The sequence below is a fragment of the Papilio polytes genome, unplaced genomic scaffold (genome assembly GCF_000836215.1).
Source record: "Papilio polytes unplaced genomic scaffold, Ppol_1.0 DF824269.1, whole genome shotgun sequence".
NCBI classification, from domain to species: domain Eukaryota; kingdom Metazoa; phylum Arthropoda; class Insecta; order Lepidoptera; family Papilionidae; genus Papilio; species Papilio polytes.
In genome coordinates, this window is record NW_013524935.1 from 4,809,388 (window position 1) to 4,829,448 (window position 20,061).

A 20,061-nucleotide genomic window follows, 5' to 3' on the forward strand; every position below is an offset into this window, starting at 1 on the left:
GGACATTGACGGTGTTCCACAAAAAAATCTACAATCGTGCATTTTAAAACGAGACGCGGGACAAAAAAGAACGCAGCTTATAAATGTTTCTGTACGAAAAATACTGTTAGTGACACACGACTAGTTCCCTTTTATTATATTCCCTTTGTTTGCACTCACTGCTATCTCATTGGTTATTTGTAAGAATAGGCGGAGTTGGTCTCGTTGCAATGTACGGTGGAGGAGACGGAAGTAGAAATATCCTCTTTATGTGCGTCTCCTCCGTCGATTAAGGGTAGGCAACGCATCCGCTATAGCGAATGTCTATGGGCAGCGGTCGCTTCGCCAGTTTGACGGATTTAGGTGGCCGCTTGCTTGTTTGCCACCTTATGATATTGAAAAAAGAACAAGATAATATTTCCTGAAGTTGAACACCGCCAGTTTTCTCGACTGTACATACGTATATTACGTAAAGTGATATAGAAATGTTTGGAATGTCCACTCTAAAATTTTAATATCTTAAGATTCACGTTATCGTAGATCTTAAATTTGAAAAATGTTAATACAATCCTTTTATAGTGCTTTTTACAATGTTTAGATTTTCAGGCAACTTATTCAATATGTTTAGACTAAGTTTTTTTCCAAAAAAAGGCAGTTTAGCCTCGATTGGGATATATGAGCAAAGTGTGGTCACACAACATATAATCATTTCCCTATAGTTAAGTTTAGGATTAAGTAATATTGAGTTTAAAGTGTATATTTGACAACAAAAGTGAATTATGACATATAATTTATTATATTTATTCAATTTTTAATATTACTAATTGGCCCAATGATTTATCTTTTTTCTGGCTTGAATTTTTCGTAAAATCGTTAATTCAAATATTAATGATTCTTTTAACCATTAGTTACTACTTCTTTGTTCAAATAAAACGAAGTTTTCGACAACCGTTATAATTATGATAAATAATTGACTAACCACTTTTGTCGTCGACTGTACTTTGACTCCATATTCTGGAAGCGCAGTTTCTTGAATGCTTTAATTGTGATTAGATTAATAGTGCCAAAGGCGAATGAAATCTTAATATATACAGACGTTTTATTTATCCCTTTTTATGTATTGAAAATTTAAAAGTTTTTTTTTTATATTTTCTTTTTAATATTTCGTAAGTGTCATCCGTGTCATATTTAGGGTCCATTTGTTTATGAGTTGATTTGATCATAGTGCGTTTCGTTACGTGCGCTGTATGTGGTTTTATTTAAAAATATTACCGGCCATCAGGGCAGACTTCAACCTTTTAGCGTTGATTTCCACTGTGCTAAATGTACAAAAATATATTATCTTGTGAAAAAGATAGAATCTCGATATCTGAACTTTTACAAATTGGAGTCAACGGCGAATCCAGGGGGGTCATGGGGGTTATAATACCCCCTGAGGTGGTTGGACAACAGCTTGACAAAATACATTTACATATTTTGTCAACCTTTGACTTGACCACGACTATGTGACCGCCCCCCCCCCCCCGGTGCCAAAGCTAGATCCGCCCTTGATTGGAGTGTTTGTAATACCAAAAGAGAAATTCCAGATTTAAGGAAGATGTATTTGCGTTGGTGACGTAATTGATTGTAATTTATGAAACGGCTGCACCGATTTCGACCGGACTTCACTCGAGGGTAGCTGATAGACGGGCATAATAGGCTTCTTTTTATCTTAATATTGCATGGACGAAGTCGCGAGCAACAGCTAGTCAGAAAACTTTGATTTTGAAATTGAACAGTATGCTTTTGTATGTTTAGCCAGTGGAAACGATCGTTCGACTTTTAAATATTCTTAAGCAGTGTTTACACTGGTTCTTATATCGACATATGTAATCCTAGTTTATAATTCAAGCTCATATGAATATCTAAATGTTAGCATGTAAGTAATTTTTAATCAAAATAACCAAAGGTATGCCAAAGTATTTTTAAGTTAAATGTGCGTTTATTATTTATTTAAAAAATTGTTTGTTGTGTTTAATGTTTTTGTCTATGGTTTCGAATTGTTTATTTCAGTAACGGAGCGATTAGCGAATTTTGATTAAAAAAAATGTTTTGTCTTTGGTATACGAGATTTTAGACGTAGATATAAGTAAACATGTTAAAGGAGAGTTTTTCCAATGTACGATCTCATACAATACTCTTCATTATAAATGTTTTTTATGTTTGTCTACGAATTTTCAACCATAGATAATAATTTTTTGTCAAAATCTTGGTGTCTAAGAATATCCGAATCGATGTTTATCCATAGATTAAGGTCGACTGCCTCTTTGTGCGTTTTTAAAAAGCCTAATAAAAATTATGTATTACTCCACCATTTAGTTTTTTTTTTAATATTAACAATAATACCTTTTTGATACACAATTTAATATTTCAACTTATACATTTTTTTAGCTCCTAACGTGTGTGTATACAGCTTTACAATTCCTTAGAAAAAAAAATTGCATGTAGGGATTTGGCGATAAAATACACAGTCTTCTTCTTTAATCACTTTATTTCTCACCCTTAACCCTAGTTTTACAAGATATATTTTTTTACTAAATTTATCGGTCTTAGAAAACGTAAGGCTATCTCTTCGCGTTTATTCCGTCTCTATTCCTACATTCACTTCAGTCATACGTCACTCAAATCAATCTCTCACGCATTATCGTTCGGAAACACGCACTCACACAAAACAATCATATAAAATTATTTAATCGATTTACACATAAAAATAAATTAAACAGTTTTTAAGTAACGTTCAAGTTATAAGTCACACTTTAGTTCTTTCGCACTGTATTAGAAACAACACATAAAGTACTCGTCAGGACATCTGGGAACTGTTATTTGCAGTTTCGGACAGTTCCATATCTTCTCACACCGACAATTCGATCTGAACTTTCGTCTCCCTTTTGATACTAAATTCTCGTTTAAATAACCTTTTCGACCATTGCTGAAGTAGCTAGGTTTGCTCATTTCGTAATCTGGCTTATCATCAACGATATTTGCTATATTTTTAATATTCAGTGTATTTCCGAAATCTTTGTTGCCGTCCAAAGTATTCTTGCTTTCCGTAAAACTATCTTCGACTTTGTCAATATTGTCAGGTAATTTAATATCAACAGTAGGTTTAACTTCTGAAATGGTTGTTGTTTCTTCTATTTTATTAGATTTATCTTTGGTAGAATTTGTCGTCTTAAGGTCAGTCATATTACGTATTTCAGTGTATTTGACGTTAACATTTTTGATTTGATTTCCATCATTAATATCGAGTTTTCTAGGTCCCGGTAAATAATTATTGGTGAAGTAACCTATTTTCGAATATAATTCAGCTGTATTTTCTCCACTTTCATAAAAGCGTGGTATAGTTTCTGTAACTTTATCGTAACCGTCTGTCAATTCTTCGTTATAATCTGTGGTCTCTAACTCGATGTTTTCAGTTGTCATATCATAGAGGGCGCTGTATGGTCTACCGTTGATGAGGGAATCCCCGACGGGGTAGTGTGCAGGTAGGTCGTACACCTCTGCTGGGTAGTCGAATATAGTCGGCTTAACGTCAGCGATTGTCTCTACCCCCTGCTGAGGCGCGGTTGAAGTTCTCCCACACAGGAACAGAAATAATAATTTTCTGAAATACAAATGAAGTAATTGAATAATATGTTTTAGAAATACTGTAGGTCCAGTCGTCTTTATAGACGCGCTTCCCTTGTAACGATATATTTTTGACTACGTCACTATTGCTGACGACTTCGCACGTGATATTAAAAATATACCCTATGATACTCACTGATTACGTAGTTTACTGAAACGTATAGAATTTTTGAATTCGGCCCATTAGTTTTTGAGTTATTTCAAAAAATATAAAAGTTTCCTCTTTATAATATTAGTATAGATGTTAAAGCCATCGTGGTAAACCGTGCTTTTATAGTATTTTAGTAATGGTATTTCTTAATAATTAGTTTGTGTACAAATATGTTTATTTGTGACTTGATTGTAAATTTTTTCGATAAAGGTTGTTTAGTAAATAATAAAAATGTTCCTAATTGCTCCTAAATTAGCGTCATGTCATTTTAGCAAGATACTCTCGCATAATACTAGTTTTAAACCTGATTTACCCAAGTTTAAGTCATCGAACTCATTTAAATATGTACGAAAAATAAACAAAACCACAAAACCCTTGTCCTGCTGGGTATTTATATCAATTTCTTAAAAAAAAGACAAAGTATGATAATTAAAAAATGTAAGATCTCGTAAAAAACTAACCTCTAAATTAACAATGTACAATTCAGTGGATTGATTTTCAAGTCGGATAATTTTTTACCGGGATTTCTAAGCGATTATTGTTTTTCATGCTCTTTAAGTAATATCATTGGATGTAATTATATGTTAATTGAAAATAATATGCACATTACAATTACTCAATTTAACATTTCCTATATAAATGGTAAAAATATGAACGTCGCTTTTTTTGTCGAAATTATTTGCTGTGTACACAGGATGTCCTACTCATTCTTTTTAAACAAAATAAGAATTGCAATATCATGCACGCGTTCAGCCACGATCTGTTCTTGTGTTGCCATAACCGCTATAAGCGGTTACCTGCAGTAGTCATTTGTTTTTTAATTCAACAACTCGTGAGAACAAGGATCCGTTGCAATGCCAAATAAGACAATATGAATCACAATGTCATGTAAAATAATAAATTACATCAAGCCTTACCATCACTAACAATAACTTAATTCTCTTCGTGGCGACCTCTATTACCGTTTATCAGAAACAAAACTTCCATTTTTTTTAATTCGAGGTACAGGAACGTCCCTTATCAATAAATTATGCAAAAGTTCTCGCTTATCCAGCTTCGATTTTTTATTTTTAATGTGTCAATGAAAACGTAACTTTATCTGTTCGCGATAAAATCGGTCGGTACAAATTCCTTGTACGCTGGTCAATTATTCCAATTACATTTCGTAGTACGCGCTGTGACACGAAATCTTTTATCAGTGCATTTAGAACAATAGTAACTACGTACTATGTAAGTTGGCATTCGGTACTTCGTTTGTTATTAACAATGGCAAAAGGCCTTCCACACTGACATTCGGAAACACGTCCGTTGTTTACGTTAAAAAATTAACCTAAAAGTAGGAAGGTATTACGGATTACCGGTTAACAAAAATTAAATTAGCTGCTTATTTCAGTATAAATTGAATGACATTAAAAGATTTATTCTCTTCTATATTAATATTAAAAAGAGTAAAATGTTGTTTGTTTGTAATGAAATAACTCAAAAACTACTTGGCCGATTTCAAAAATTCTTTCACCATTAAAAAGCTACGTTGTCAGTGAGTAACATAGGTTATGTTTTATATAATTTTTTAATTTCACGCGAACGGAGTCGAGGGCGAAAGCTATAAATAAAAGACCTCAAGATATTCGACAACCTCAGGAAAAATACAAATTATTTTTCATCAAACTGTAGGCGATTGTGAGTGTATTAACCTCATTATCATTTGAACATTAAAGATAATCGAAAAAGCTATAAAAAAAACAGACGACAAGCAAAATTACTTCAGACAAGTTATAGAATACTAGTTTCACGAAATAGATATTTTAAGCAGTCGTTCAACTTATGTCAATGAACCAAATCAGATTTATATTTATTTCGTAATACTAAATAAAATAAAAAGGTTTACGTACAACAAATTGGTTTTTAGATACGAAAATATGTTACTTTTTATTAAAAACTAATTTCTGTCCGTGCGGGATTAAAAAAAAAAAACAAAAGTATCCTATGTGTTCTTCCAGACTATGCCCTACATGTATACCAAATTTCGTCGAAATCCATTCAGACATTAAGGCTACAAACTCTAACATCCATCCATCCATCTAAACTTCCGCATTTATAATATTAAGTATGATTCATAGTTGAGGTGGATCAAGAACAATTTTGCGCTGTCTTTATAGATTAAAAATGGCGGGAATATGCATAGTCGAGGGCAGTCTTACTAATATTATAAATGAGAAAGTATAGATGGATGGATGTTTGTTAGCGTTTGTAGCCTAAACGGCTGAACGGATCTCCATGAAATTTGGCACAGGTTTAGAGCACAGTCTGGAAGAACACATAGGCTACTTTTTATCCCGGGATAAGTTACGGTTCTCGTGGGATTCATTAATTTAGTTTTTTAATGTTTACTCGATCATTCTGCAACGGTTCAACATACTTATTGAAATTTGGCACAGATGTAAAACAAAGTCTGGAGTATACATGGGATAAGCTTCATCCCCGAGGTGTCCGGTTCCCGAGGGATACGTAGCTTGTTGTTATTTATATAGTTTGTATGTTTTCTCGCGGACGAAGTCGCGGGCAACAGCTCGTAGATTATAAAAAAACTCCGAGTAACAAAGTGCATGGCATGCGATGAATCTGTGTTAACACGGACCGAATGCGTCAAGTACATTTACTGTTTGAAACTTAGCGGTAATTAAAAACATCATTGTGATGAAAACAATGCTGTTTAGAGGGAAACGCGCCGTCCGCAGTTCACGAAAATGCAGGATGAATTATCTATTTAATTTAATTTATATCTTTTTAAGTATTTTTAAATAAAAAATAAAGCAGTTTAATTCGTGGTTTGATATTATTTGATACTGTAGTTTGATTAATTTTTACCTTTAACGCAAATAGCATAATAGTTTGGCGTACCCTGATCTTGCGGTCAATGGTTCGAATCCCGCCATTCGACTATTGTCGTGAACCATATCCTAACAAAAGCCTAGAACTTAGTTAGAACAGTTAAAAAATCTACTAATTTAAAAAAAACACTGTGGATTAATAAAGATTTTTACTAAATTTAGTGTAAAATTAAAGTTTTTATTTATTTACCTTATATCAATATTAAATGAATCAAAAATATAATTAAATCAGCTATGAAAGTATATTAAACATCCTTTTTGTATCGCGGGAGAAATATCCGAAAAAATATTAAAGACCTCCTGCAGTTTTTTAATTTGTTTCCCACTTACGCATAATATTTAATTCATCCGCAAAAATGCACCAAACACAAAGACTAGATATTAAATCACTGAATATTTAAAAAAAATAAAAAATCAATAACACTAAATAAATTAACCGTTATCTGAAAATATCGTTGTTAAAAATAGGAACATCACTAACCGGTACATTTCAATGCCGGTGTTTTCTTCGCGGGTTTGTTCTGATATGGCCTCGGGGTTGAAGGATCCACCTCTATATATAAACAGCCTAGACGATACAATAAAACGACGAATGCGACGCAAAAATAATAAAAAAGATGGCGACGTTGTTTTTTTCTCGGTCAACGGTAAGCAACTGCGTTCGAGTTGCGGCGGGAAGACATTGCCGTGCGCGGGAAACTTGACAGAACGTAATTACTGTGAAATCTTCAATGTTTGTCGGTTTTTGTCGATATGTTTATCGTAATGTTTAAATATTCTGCCAATATTTTTAACATACTTGATTGTAATAATTAGTTAGTTAACATTATATTTTTAATATTAGCTAAAAATGGATTGTTTTTGTATTACATTGTTAAAGGAACTAGGGTAATGTATTAGCTATTTAAAATAATTGATTTGTAATACACATTCATTACGAATATGGTGTTATATTTGTTAATGACAGCATGATCGTGTTTTATTGTTTTTTTTTTAAATACTATTTATTGAAATGCCATATATAAAATAATAATTTAATACGATTCACAAATAAGACAAATGAAGTAAATTTTTTAACTAATATATTTTATAAAAGTAATAAATTTTAATCAAATGTACATTTTAATAATACAAAACACAACCAAAACCTGTTAACTTAACTAGTCAAGGCAATTATTTGTAGCCAGTGTTTTGTTGAACTTGAATTATTTATTGTTTTGCTCGTGTGAGAATCTCTCGCCAAGGAAGTCATAGACACGGGCACAATTAGCAATGACAAAGGAGTTATGGCGGGATATTAATGTCACAGTGACAGCTCGATTCCTGGGTCGTCAATAATATTTCCCTGATGGTATACTCTACGTGGCTTCGACACATAACGAGATACTTAAGAACTAAGTCAAATTTTATTAAACAAATATAAAGTACTAGCTTTCGCCCGCGACTCTGTCCGCGTGGAATTAAAAACAAAACAAAAGTGAGTAGCCTATGTGTTCTTCCAGATTATCCTCTACATCTAAACCAAAATTCATCGAAATCCGTTCAGCCGTTTTGGCTACAAACTCTAACATCCATCCATCTAGAGGTTCGCATTTATAATTATAACTAATAGTATGATTTTTTTAAATAGCGCTTTATCTTTTATAAGACAATGGAAAGGACTGGAATTCATACCCGCACCAAAAAGTCTTACTCCATTGTTATCCCTGAAAAAAAAAACATCGCTGATAAAAAAAGGATCCGCTTTTTACTTTTTAATCTTTATTAACTGTCAAATTGTGAGTGTTATTTTTTGCTAAGATAAGATCATAGTTAATATGATTTGATTCATTACGTACGTGGGAATCTATGAACATAACTAAATGCATAACGTTTTGCTTATTAATGTTAATATAATTAGCGTTATTACCTCTTTATTCTCTCTTTATCCTCCAGCATTTCCTGCATATAGGTAATTAAAATGTAACAATTAAACCATATTGTGAATGAAAAAAATGTTTTAAGTGTCTATAACTTATTATCTGTAATTAAATGTCATTTATATTAAACAATGACTTGATGACACACGTATGTGTAAAATAGGAATCATCATCTCCCCTGCCTTATCCTACTCCCGTAGTGTCGGCGCACCGGATTTTCGTCCAAATAACTCTATCATACGTCATCTCAGTCATCACTCCCTTCTTAATCATGTCACCTTTCACGCAATCAATCCATCTCTTTCTAAGTTAACCTCTACCGGTATGTGTAAAATAGGAATATAGAAAGAAATATTTAATTATGTTGAATAATATGAAGATCCCGTTAAAATGTTTTACAAGAGTTTCTTACTTGTATTAATACTTAGGTTACAGCATACTAATGTTCTATTTTCTTATGTAGCTGCTCTAAAGCAGTAAAGTCGGTTTTGGTATGCAAAGATTTCTCATTGTTAAATTATTCTACAGGAAAGTATCATATCGACATAATTCAATGACTGCATAAAAAACAAAATAAAAACGATAAAAGCCCCACATTGATTATAGAAGTGTGCTCTTCTCTTCCCAAGAACAACGAACATTAAGTGCCTATTTTCACTGAGTCATTAAACGCACAAGACCGCGGCTTACTGCCATTTGTATGGAATTACGTGTTCAATTTGCAACAGAGCAATCGTGTAGTGAACCGCTAGTGGAAAAAGGTACTAATATTGTCTAGTTTATAACTATTTTCCCATCGTAAATGTTGTTTGTAAACAGAAAGTACGAAAAAGAAGTTTATATGTCAATTGTTAATTACGAATAGTGTGAGCTTCATAGACCACACGCAGAATTTTCTAATTTCACTGACGTAGAAGCTATAATTTACTTAACTGAAGTAGAATTAATTTGTAGGCATCTAGAATCATACGTTCTAAAATTTTAAAGATCATTCTTATGTCGTACTTGGTCTTTTTCTAAATCTAAAAATTTGTTCACAAAATCATACCAATACGGGAACATCAACACTTTTTTTACTTAAGTAGTAAGTATTAATCATTTCGTTATTGAATACAGTCACGAAAATGTGCGGTGTTCCACTTTATGAAAATTTACCTTGATCATTTGCAGCGAGACAAACTCCACCACTTCCTTGAAATTAGGTAGCAACGAGTGGTGCAAAGGGATAATAATGAAAAATCAAACAAAAAATGGGACCATCCTGCAAGCACCTTTCGCATAAACAAAGAATTATCAATATCGGTTCACTAGCGGCGGTTTTGCCGTTACACACATGCAGACGAATTAATTACCTTCTTTTGGGAAGTCGGTTAAAAAGAAAAGAGTCAAAAGAAAAAGATTGTAGCTTTTAAGGTGGGACACCGCAAATTCCCCCGACTGTACATAATTTTGTACCGACAACCGGATTGTCAAGGACAGCAGCTGGTTTTGCTTCCAAGTTCAAGTAAACCGATTTTAGTTTGGGATGCACCGCACCCTTTGAAATTTGCAAGCCGTTGTACAATGGTACACGTTCCGACACAAATTCAATTCGAACTAACTATTAAGAGTAAAATAACATATCTAAACACCTCTAAATTTAACTATATAACATGACTTTTTTTTCTCTTGATATTTATTTAATTTCACTTTAACTTTTTAATTAAAACAAGCGTAGTGTTTCCGATTACTGATTAATATATTTTTTTAATCAGTTAACTTCAAGCCGTGGTAATAAAAGTCCTATATATTAATAACTATGGTTGGGATTTAATATATTATTTTAGTGTCAATCCGATCAACATTTTCGACACTGCGTTCCGACACAAAAGAATTAGACAAGCGCACATAAATCCTTATGTCGATGCACTCTCCCGATATACAATAACGATATTCTGCAAATAATTTTCGGATAAACTGTTACACTAATATTGAAATAATATCCTATTTTATTACATTTTCTGCGATTGCCAAAAATAATATAAAGTAGCTACTTACTCTAGGATTATTTTATAAAACACAATAAATCTATTTGGTTACGCCAAATGGTTGTAATGGTCAACATTAATATTACAAATCGACTATTGTAAAAAATACGTAGTAAAATCTGAGGCGTAACCTCGTAACTAAACTAATTTCTGAGAAGTTACAGATGTCATGTTACAGTCAAAGCTTCGTGGAAATATTAAAGTAGGATTTCACTGCCGAAACATCTGTAGGGAAAATATGACATGAAAATAGTATTTTGTCCGGGGAATAATATCAACTTCAGCAAAATTATCAATAAATCCTTAATATGCTATGCTTTGCCAAATAAAACAGTAAAATGATTTCGTTAATTTCACCAAATTCAACAATTCGAATATTTCCCGTCTCCGCAGAAATTTATAACCTAAAAATAATTAAAAACATGACACAGTAACACGTAGTATAGCTAAAAATCATTATAAATAAACATAATTAAGCCAATAAGGTGAGAATAAGTAGTATTAGTTCATTCAAGACGTAACTCCATTCTTTTTGCGCTAATCTTCTCTTCGTTTCTAATTCTCTTTTACTTCTTTCTTCTGTCCGTCGCAAACTCTGTCTTTTGTTGCCCTTCGCTAGGCAGCTGGCAATATCATCAAGCAAACTGCCATACGATGAGCCGCAACTGACACGAGTTTTATTTCTTCTCTTTTATTCTCTTCCAATCTTCTTTGTTCTTTGTTTGTTGTTATACAAACTAAAGTAACGATTTAACTGCCGGACTTCAAGTCATTGTTCACTAAGAGATTTTTATTTACTATGAGAAAATCTCCGTAACTTAATATTAAATAACGACTGTGGGCGGCAGTAAGAAAACCGTTACAGATTGCGTATATTATTGACAATTTATACAGTTTATTTAATAAAATAGAAATACGTACCCATATCTCGAAGTATTAAAATTTACGCACCTACGCAATAAAATCACAAGAGCACAATTGACAGTCGATTCGTTTGTGCTACCATTATAAATCCCTCTTATCTACGAGGAAAGCCGCGAGTTAATACATAGCTCTAATTAAGTCCGACCAATGCGTCCATATTGTGCGACGCCATTTTGTTTTGTTGACTAATTAGTGATGTTCAGGTCAATTTAAGTTTATTTTATAAGTTTTTTTTAAACGTTGTTTACACAAAAAACAAATTTATTACATACCCTTAGATTTTACTTAGTATAAGTAATCTAAGTGCGGCTTTAAAAACATCGTAAGCAAAGATTCTAATAAATCGATTGAATATATTTGTTGTGTTGTATGCAAAGAGATTCAAATAATTAGAAGAGGCATAGTTCACACTTTTATTTAAACATTTTTTACATCACTAACACTATCTATTGATAGATTGAAACCACATGTTAATATAACTAATCGCCTCGTCTATATGCTATTTTAATATCTTTAATTAATGTCTTTCAGAGACAAGAAACATCATCAGTCTTTTAACATTAGTTAATTTTTCAAACATAATTTCTGGTATACTCAGACATTCTCTCAGGATTATTACAAATAGAACAGATTTCTAGCTGTCAATTTGAAGCTTTTCAAAGCTGCTCTGTATGTCACTGGGATAAATTTTTGTTTCTGTAAAAAGAAATGAACATCACTAATAAAATAAAAAAACATTTGTTATCGAGCGAGGCAGGAAGGCGAGCCGGATGAGGTGGTCTCCCGCAGGAGATAGCGGAGCGGCGAACACTTGGCCCAACTAACTAATAGGCAATTATTGCCATAGCAGGATAAATGAACTCATAATTGCGCAGGATTCTGTTATTTACATGCACCTGCTACTTATGACGATAATAATATTTTATTTACAACAGAATAAGTAATAATTGTAGAAAGACTGAATAAACAATGTAAAGTTTATATGAAAAAGGATATTTGGAAGGGATAAATCCAGATATTACGGCTGATAGAGATGTATTTATATAAAAAAAAAAGTACAAAAATGCACATCTTTCCTCTTTATTATATTAGATTAGATATAATATTCAAAATATTAAAAATGATAATCCTAATGACACTATATATTCACATCACACACTACCCACTGACACTTCACATTTACCTAATTTTAATTTTGTTCTTTAACAAAAAAAAAATGCTTGTTTTGTTACAGTTAATTAATAATGTTCTTTATTTTGTATTTTATATGTATGATTATTGGTCTGTGGGGCGGGGGCCTGGTGATCCATTACACAGGGCGCGACCCTAGTTTGGACACCAGTCCCCCCGCCAAAGGGGAAAATTAATAAAGTTATTTTATTTTATTTTTTTTATTTATAACATAAGGTGGCAAACGAGCGAGCGGCCACCTGAATCCGCCAAACTGGCGAAGCAGCTGACCGCAGCCCATAGACATCCGCAATAACGGAAGCGTTGCCTAACCTTAATCGACGGAGGAGACGCATATAAAGAAGATGTTTCCCCTTTCTATGCGTCTCCTGCACCGTTAAATTCACGAAAAAGGGTAGGAATGAAAAGGGACTGAAGTTGGGCCTCCGGCACTACACTCATCAGACTGTACGTGGAATTGCTCCCACTTCACGCATGTCTTCTGTGTGGTCGTGGTATTGCTGGAGGCGAGCGGCCCATTCATGCGAAGATGTTAACACTCTACAACTGTAAGTTGTATGTAACGGTACTTACTGTGCTTACCTTCTTAGGAAACAGACAGAAAGATGATCAGCAATAGAAGTAGCATCTGTAACCTATGAACATGAGAGTTGTCTGAATGTAGGAGAGAAAATTGCTAGTTAAATCTTTGCATATTTTAACAGTGGTTGTCATTAGCAGAATGGAAAGAAGTAATTTCGTGTTTCAACTGACGATTATGCTGGAGACATAATTTAATCCGCTTAGTCTTCACATCCTATACATCTCTTCTTATAAACAAAGAATTCGGTGGGAGAGTGCTGAAGATTTTAAAGGGACATAAAGGGAATGGATATATCGCCTTTCTATACGTCACCACATTTGGTTATTAAATGCTGTTGCAGATGTCTGTGAGCATGGGTTTCTTCGCTAATTTATCAAAATTGCGGCCATTTCTTTTTATTTTTTATGAATGTAACTTCTACTGTTCTGAGTAGTGGGTACAGAGTTTATTCAAATTAAGAATAAAACGCTGTACATTAAGATATAGCAAAAAAATTCAAATAACAATTAAAATTGAAATAATTCAACTGATATTAGAATAACTGTTATTATATTTAAATTTTCCGCATCATCATTATTATTGAAGGAAAACCACAGACAATATTTACATGGTAACTGAAATGCGTTAATTACGAATACTATTATTGTATTTTGGTTAATTATTCCTTATGAATATTTTCCGACAAAAGCGTAGCAGTTCTTAAATATTAAAATTTATGTTTTCATAAAATATATGTAGGTACTGGCATAATTAATATAGGTTCACTATTTAGTTACTTTTTTAATATTTATTTGATCTATAGATAAACATATAAAATGTGTTATAAATCTACGGTTGAACAGTAATGTTAAACATAAAACGCGATTAGTGACTTGAAAAATATTGATGTACTTACCTCAAGTTCAAGGTTACTACATCCAGGGTCGCTGAATCGATTGCACATTTCCCGGGGGAACCACAACAATGACAATATAAGAAAATACTTTAAGCTTATAAATCTTTCTTTTTGAAGTTTTTACTTGTGATAGCAAGGCTAAAAGACTTGATTATTTTGCTTGTTTTCAGTATCTTCTCACTTATATTCGACTTTTTCTAGCAACTGAAGATTGCACTGTGAGGAAATATATGTTTATAGGGGTTGATCAGCTGCCAATACGTCTCTAGGTCAAGGTCAGTTTCGTTCTGCGCAAGTGCGAAGGTCAATGTTGCCAAGCGCCTACAGTGACATAATAGCAAAAATATTGTAATGTAACTTTATTTCGATATTTCCAGTCAAAAATATTTTGTTTTTAAATGAAGTCATTTGGACAAAAAAACAAATTAAGATGATAAATTTCGTTTTTATTAAAAAATCAAGTATTCGTATGTAAAGAAATATTGATAGGATTAAGTTGATTACACTGTTTATATGAATTTTAACGTCTCTATGGTTTTATAAGCGAACGTACTTCAAGTACTTTAATAATAAATTACTGAGAGGTGCTATTATTATAGTCGTTATTTTCTTTACCCTTCTCTTATTTAACTCTCTACTTATTTCTCTTCCTTCTACTTCTCCAATGGAAACTATCATACCAAAAGAATGTACTTCTCTTTTCATAACGTAATTTAAATCGAAAAACTAAGATCTCTATCTTTTAGGTTAATGTAGGAAAAGTCAATAAAACACTTTATAAACATACTGTGCTATAATCTAAGTAAAATAACATATTAATAAAATCAAAATAATACACAAATGACATACAAAAAAACAGAAATAAAAGTAAACCAAGATCGTGTCGCTTTCCATAAAACGGTAGCACTTTACAGGCTAAACAAATCCACACATTAGGCCCTTTACAATACAAAGCTACCCATACGAATGTGAACCTTAGTTCCCGCATCATAAAGTCGAATATCCAATACCCTGCCCTTTCAGTCCATTCACTGTTGACAAACGTCATCCGAAATAGAGCTTTGCGCCGTCGTATTTAAGGCGGTGAATCGCTTGAATCAGCGTGACGTCACACGTCATCTGTCAGATTTGGCGGCATTGTGCAAATGGTTCGGTGCGTCTGCGAAGGCGAATTTTAACCTATAAGCTTCCGCTACGAGCAGACTTATGTTAGAATCCGTCCAGTTTTGTGTCGGTACATTTTGTAATAATATCATGAGGCCTTGGAAGTCTCTTTCCAGCATGAGTTTTTCCCGCCAATGTAGGAGGAAAGCTGCGCATACGTAAAGCTGGAAGGTCGCGAACCCGTCCGATTCCGCGAGGTAGGTATCCCAGAGGCGTATCGTACAGGGTAAGGGTATCTCTCGTGTGAGCAGGTTATTCATCCAGCGGAAGGAGAACTGGAGATAGTCTACGCCGTGCGTCTGCAAGTGCTCGTGTAGTTGTTGGTCGATGCGACGTATTAGTTCTTTTAGTTGATTTACCTGGAGACATATTTTAAAAAGTTCTGTATATATTTCACAGACAAAAAGTAATCACAGAAAATATATCTAACTATTATTTAAATTTTTCCGATCATTGTAATAACCCTTTTATCTACATAAATTATAACACGGCTAAACTCACGTGATAACATTCGGTGTAGGTTAGGTGTCTACACGTTAGTTCACGTGAGTTTAGCCGTGTTATAATTTATGTAGTATAATGTCACGAAAGTTTTAATAAGTTAACCCTTTTATCTCTTTTTTAAGATATCTAGACTTAACTTCAAAAAATGAGTTCCTTAATTACTGTTATTTTTTACTTACCTATGTTCCTTTGATAAAAAACTTAGATTTGATATTTTTCGGAAACTAACCTTATACTGTATGCCAAGTTGTGCAAATATATAATTATCTTGTATACTATCGAGGAACTTGGACAGGCACCAGAAGGAGTCCGCCTCTATTATATCTCTTTGCTCCTGCGTCAGCTCGTCTAAAGGAAAGTTGTCCAACTCCTTGCCGGGAGCTGCCTCTTGCAGGAACACCATAAAGAATGGAGTCACCAAGTCGTTAATGCCTTGTACGTAACCGGATGCAGGGTGTCTGATCGCCCATATGTACAAAATGCGCTCAAACATCACCTGGAAATTAACAAAATTGAACATCCTGTAGTTATTACTCCGTATTAATTAAAATCAATCAAATTTTAACTTTTGATCATCCTGTAGATTGCAGTTAAGCCGAAAACATTGTCACAATCAGCTTAGAATCAAACATATAGTTTTTGTAATAAACAGAGAAAGATATTTTTATTGATATAGATTTTTTTTATTAATTATACTTCATATATATTTAATTATACTTCATACTAATATTATAAATGTGAAAGTATAGATAGATAGATGGATGGATGGATGGATGGATATAATGTTCGTAAGATACGGGTTTCTTACCACGATTGAATTGTTTTAACTCCCGATATTTCGGCACAGTTGCATGCGCCATGTTCACGGTTTGTCGACAGAAAACAGCTAGTGTGGACAATAATAGTAGTGGTCGCCGTATCAGGAGAAAAGTAGACCGCTATGGCTTCGTGTAACTTTTTTTTTTTTTTTCACACTACCGCATCACTTCAGTCAGCCCGTGAACATGGCGCATGCAACTGTGCCGAAATATCGGGAGCTAAAACAATTTAATCGTGGTAAGAAACCCCTATCTTACGAACATTATATTTGTAAAAACCACGACAGTTTAAAGTTATGGATGGATGGATGTTTGTAAGAGTTTGTAGCCTAAACTCACTTTCGTTTTTTTTTAATTCCACGCGGATAGAGTCGCGGGCGAAAGCTAGTAATATTATAAACGTGAAAGTTTAAATGGATAGATCTTTGATAGAGTTTGTAACCTTAACTGCTGAATGGATCTTGATAAAATTTGGCGTAGATATAGAGGATAGTCTAGAAGAACACATAGGCTCCTTTTTGTATCCACGCGGACGAAGTCGCGGTCCAAAGCTAGTGGATTCGTAATATTGTGAAATTCGACACAGATGTAGAACATAGTATGGAAAAACACATAGGCTACTTTCTGAGCATTTAGTTCTGCATGAAAAAAGTTATATTTTAATGGTTAAAAATTTAAAAAAAAAATTTCTCCAGAAGTATGAAAATTTTAAAACTGTCCAATATACAGACAAATACTCTTAAAAATGAATAATGACCAAAAGGCCTTTGCTAGTTTTTATTTAGTTGAATTTAAATATGTTAATAATCAAAGTTTATATACATATGCAAATATATGGAAATGATACAAGTTCAGGTCAATACACTTTGAAACTTAGATGTTTATACTTAAAATATATTAAAACAGCTACTTATACTTGCTGTTACAGAATTACCCGAATGAAACTTTGTATTTTTGTATGTATTGAAATAACTCAAAAACTACTGGGCCCATTTTAAATATTTTAAAAAACATGAACATTTTCACCTTTGATATTTTGATACAATATTTAGAACCAAAAAGTTTGCAATTAGCACTGCCCACAGATGTTTATAAAATATATAGACAAGGCATAATGAACAATTTTTTTTTCACCGGTAATTTCTCTCATAGGTACTATGACAGTTGTAAGTTTAGTACCCATCTTGTGTGTTAAACGAAACAGTGTTACAAAAAACAAACATTTAAATGTTATTTAATGACACCTATTGGCAATTCATTTAAAAACAATTATTTTGACATGTGGTTTTGAGGCTCTTTCATTAATAGGTAGTTAGTGAGATTATGTGAGAATCATGTCTCCTCTATATATGTTTTGAATCTCTGACTGACTATGATCCTTTAGTGTATTGAACTCAGAATACCTACAAACAACCATCTTATTAAATATGCAAACCATGTTTCATGCAAACATGTGACATGTTTAGTTTATTTTAAAAAACAAATACATTCCCAATAGCATGATTCTTTTTGCATTAAAACTTTGTTTTACTTGTCATATTTATCATAAACTAGCTTTCGCGATTCCATCTAAGTGGCATTAAAAAAAAACAAAAGTGAGTAGCCTCTGTGTTCTTCCAGACTATCCTCTACATCTATACCAAATTTCATCAAAATCCATACAGCAGTTTACACTACAAACTCTAACAAACATTCATCCATCCATCTAAACTTTCACATTTATAATATTAGTTTTAAATAGTATGAAGTGTGATTGTCAAAAAAGGCAATGTGCCACTTGAATTTAGAGAAATATCAAGCAATCACTTCCAGTAGACTTCCATAAAAGCAGATTGCCTACTTCTTATCAAAGGGTATGCAAAGAAATAAGAAAGAGGAATGAGAACTGTTTCGATTTATCAGACTTACTAATTTTATTCCTCTTCCATACCTTTGTCATAAGTACTATCTTGTTGGAATTTCTACAAGCACTATAAACCATGATGGTACAATGTTAACTTACATTATTGGGAACATAATTACCCAATTTAATGGCTGTTTCTACATACCTGCACAGTAATCTGCTGGAATAATGCTACGAGTGGACTCATACGAGGTATATCAATGTGTATCTGTCTGTATGTATCCTCTTCACGTTCCGCATCATAGTACTGTCTTACAAGGTGCTTGTAGTCAGCTCTCTTCCTTTCTAATGTCTCCGCTCGACGCTCTGCATTTGCTGGCAAGTAACCAGCTAGGAGGCGCCATGTTACAGCTCTTGTCTGGAAGTAATAATCTCAAATTTACAATCAATATACAATAGATTATATATTTCAAATTTCAATACCAAGCTAGTTAGCGATATTTTTTGTCAAAACAAAGAGTTCATCTCTTGACCTTTCTATCTGATAATTTTATTAACAAAGATGAATTTCAACATGATCAAAATCTGTTATGTAACATTTATAGTAATTATGGAAGATTTGTTAGTGAAGATATATAGATTTTCAAATAAGACAAGCTTTTTAAATAATGAAATCACTTACTTTAATAGGTATTCCTGACCAACTTAACTGTTTCAACTCATCTAAATCCAAAACAGGACTTTCAAGTATTTGTTGAAACCTTTCTAGCTTAGATTCACTGCTTTCCTCGCGTGACGCTAACGCAGACAGTCTAACAGGGCGAGGACGCCCAGGGTAATGTCTGATAAGTCCTGTGCTACTCCCCACACCACCTCCAGTCCTCCTAATTTCATTTTTCCGCACGGCCAACGCCTCCTCTTTAGGTTTTATATTTTCACTCTCTACTTTGACGTCACTTTTGTTTACATTTTTCGTACTATTCCTATGCGAATTTATCACATTTAAAGCTGCAGTTTCCGATATGGCTTTCGATATCTTCGCCTCCGCGATACCAGATATGATGTCGTCGTCTCCAAGGTCCCAGGCATCGTTCACCGATGCCTGGAATTGTTGATATGATGACCCAGACATAACCTCGTCCTTCTGCACCCTTTGTAAAGGTCTTCCCGGGATTGCGCGTTGTGGTGTCCTCCAAAACGTATCAGACAAGGCACTGTTCTTGTCATATTCGGCTTGGTAACTTTCCATAATAAAATATCATCAGGAACATTATAAATTCTTTATCTTTACTGAACAACAAAATAAGAGAATGTTTGATATGACATATCACATGAACCATAGACAATTTTCTATGTCATTCGATTCGGTTCGCAAATGTTCAATTAACGTACTAAGCTAATAATCTCAAAAAATATTTTCTTGATATCGACATGTAAAAAACAGAATCTATTTTACTTCTACGAAAAACTTATGTTAAAATGTTAAAATAGCTGTCAATCAAATAT

At 33.2% G+C, this 20,061-nt stretch overlaps 2 protein-coding genes across 2 annotated transcripts; both read right to left on the bottom strand.

The window, feature by feature from the left end:
• Positions 1-2,491: 2,491 nt before the first annotated feature.
• On the bottom strand, positions 2,492-7,425 carry LOC106109865. The gene is made up of 2 exons (XM_013291505.1): positions 7,169-7,425; positions 2,492-3,622 (listed from the first exon to the last, which is right to left on the bottom strand). Exons 1-2 carry the CDS (start codon positions 7,174-7,176, stop codon positions 2,794-2,796), a joined length of 837 nt encoding a protein of 278 aa, XP_013146959.1. The 5' UTR covers positions 7,177-7,425; the 3' UTR covers positions 2,492-2,793.
• Positions 7,426-15,022: 7,597 nt separating this feature from the next.
• LOC106106279 (TBC1 domain family member 22B) lies at positions 15,023-19,889 on the bottom strand. Its single transcript, XM_013286833.1, has 4 exons — positions 19,238-19,889; positions 18,761-18,973; positions 16,124-16,390; positions 15,023-15,749 (listed from the first exon to the last, which is right to left on the bottom strand). The coding sequence occupies exons 1-4, from the start codon at positions 19,802-19,804 to the stop codon at positions 15,342-15,344; spliced, it is 1,455 nt and encodes a 484-aa protein (XP_013142287.1). The 5' UTR covers positions 19,805-19,889; the 3' UTR covers positions 15,023-15,341.
• Positions 19,890-20,061: the final 172 nt, after the last annotated feature.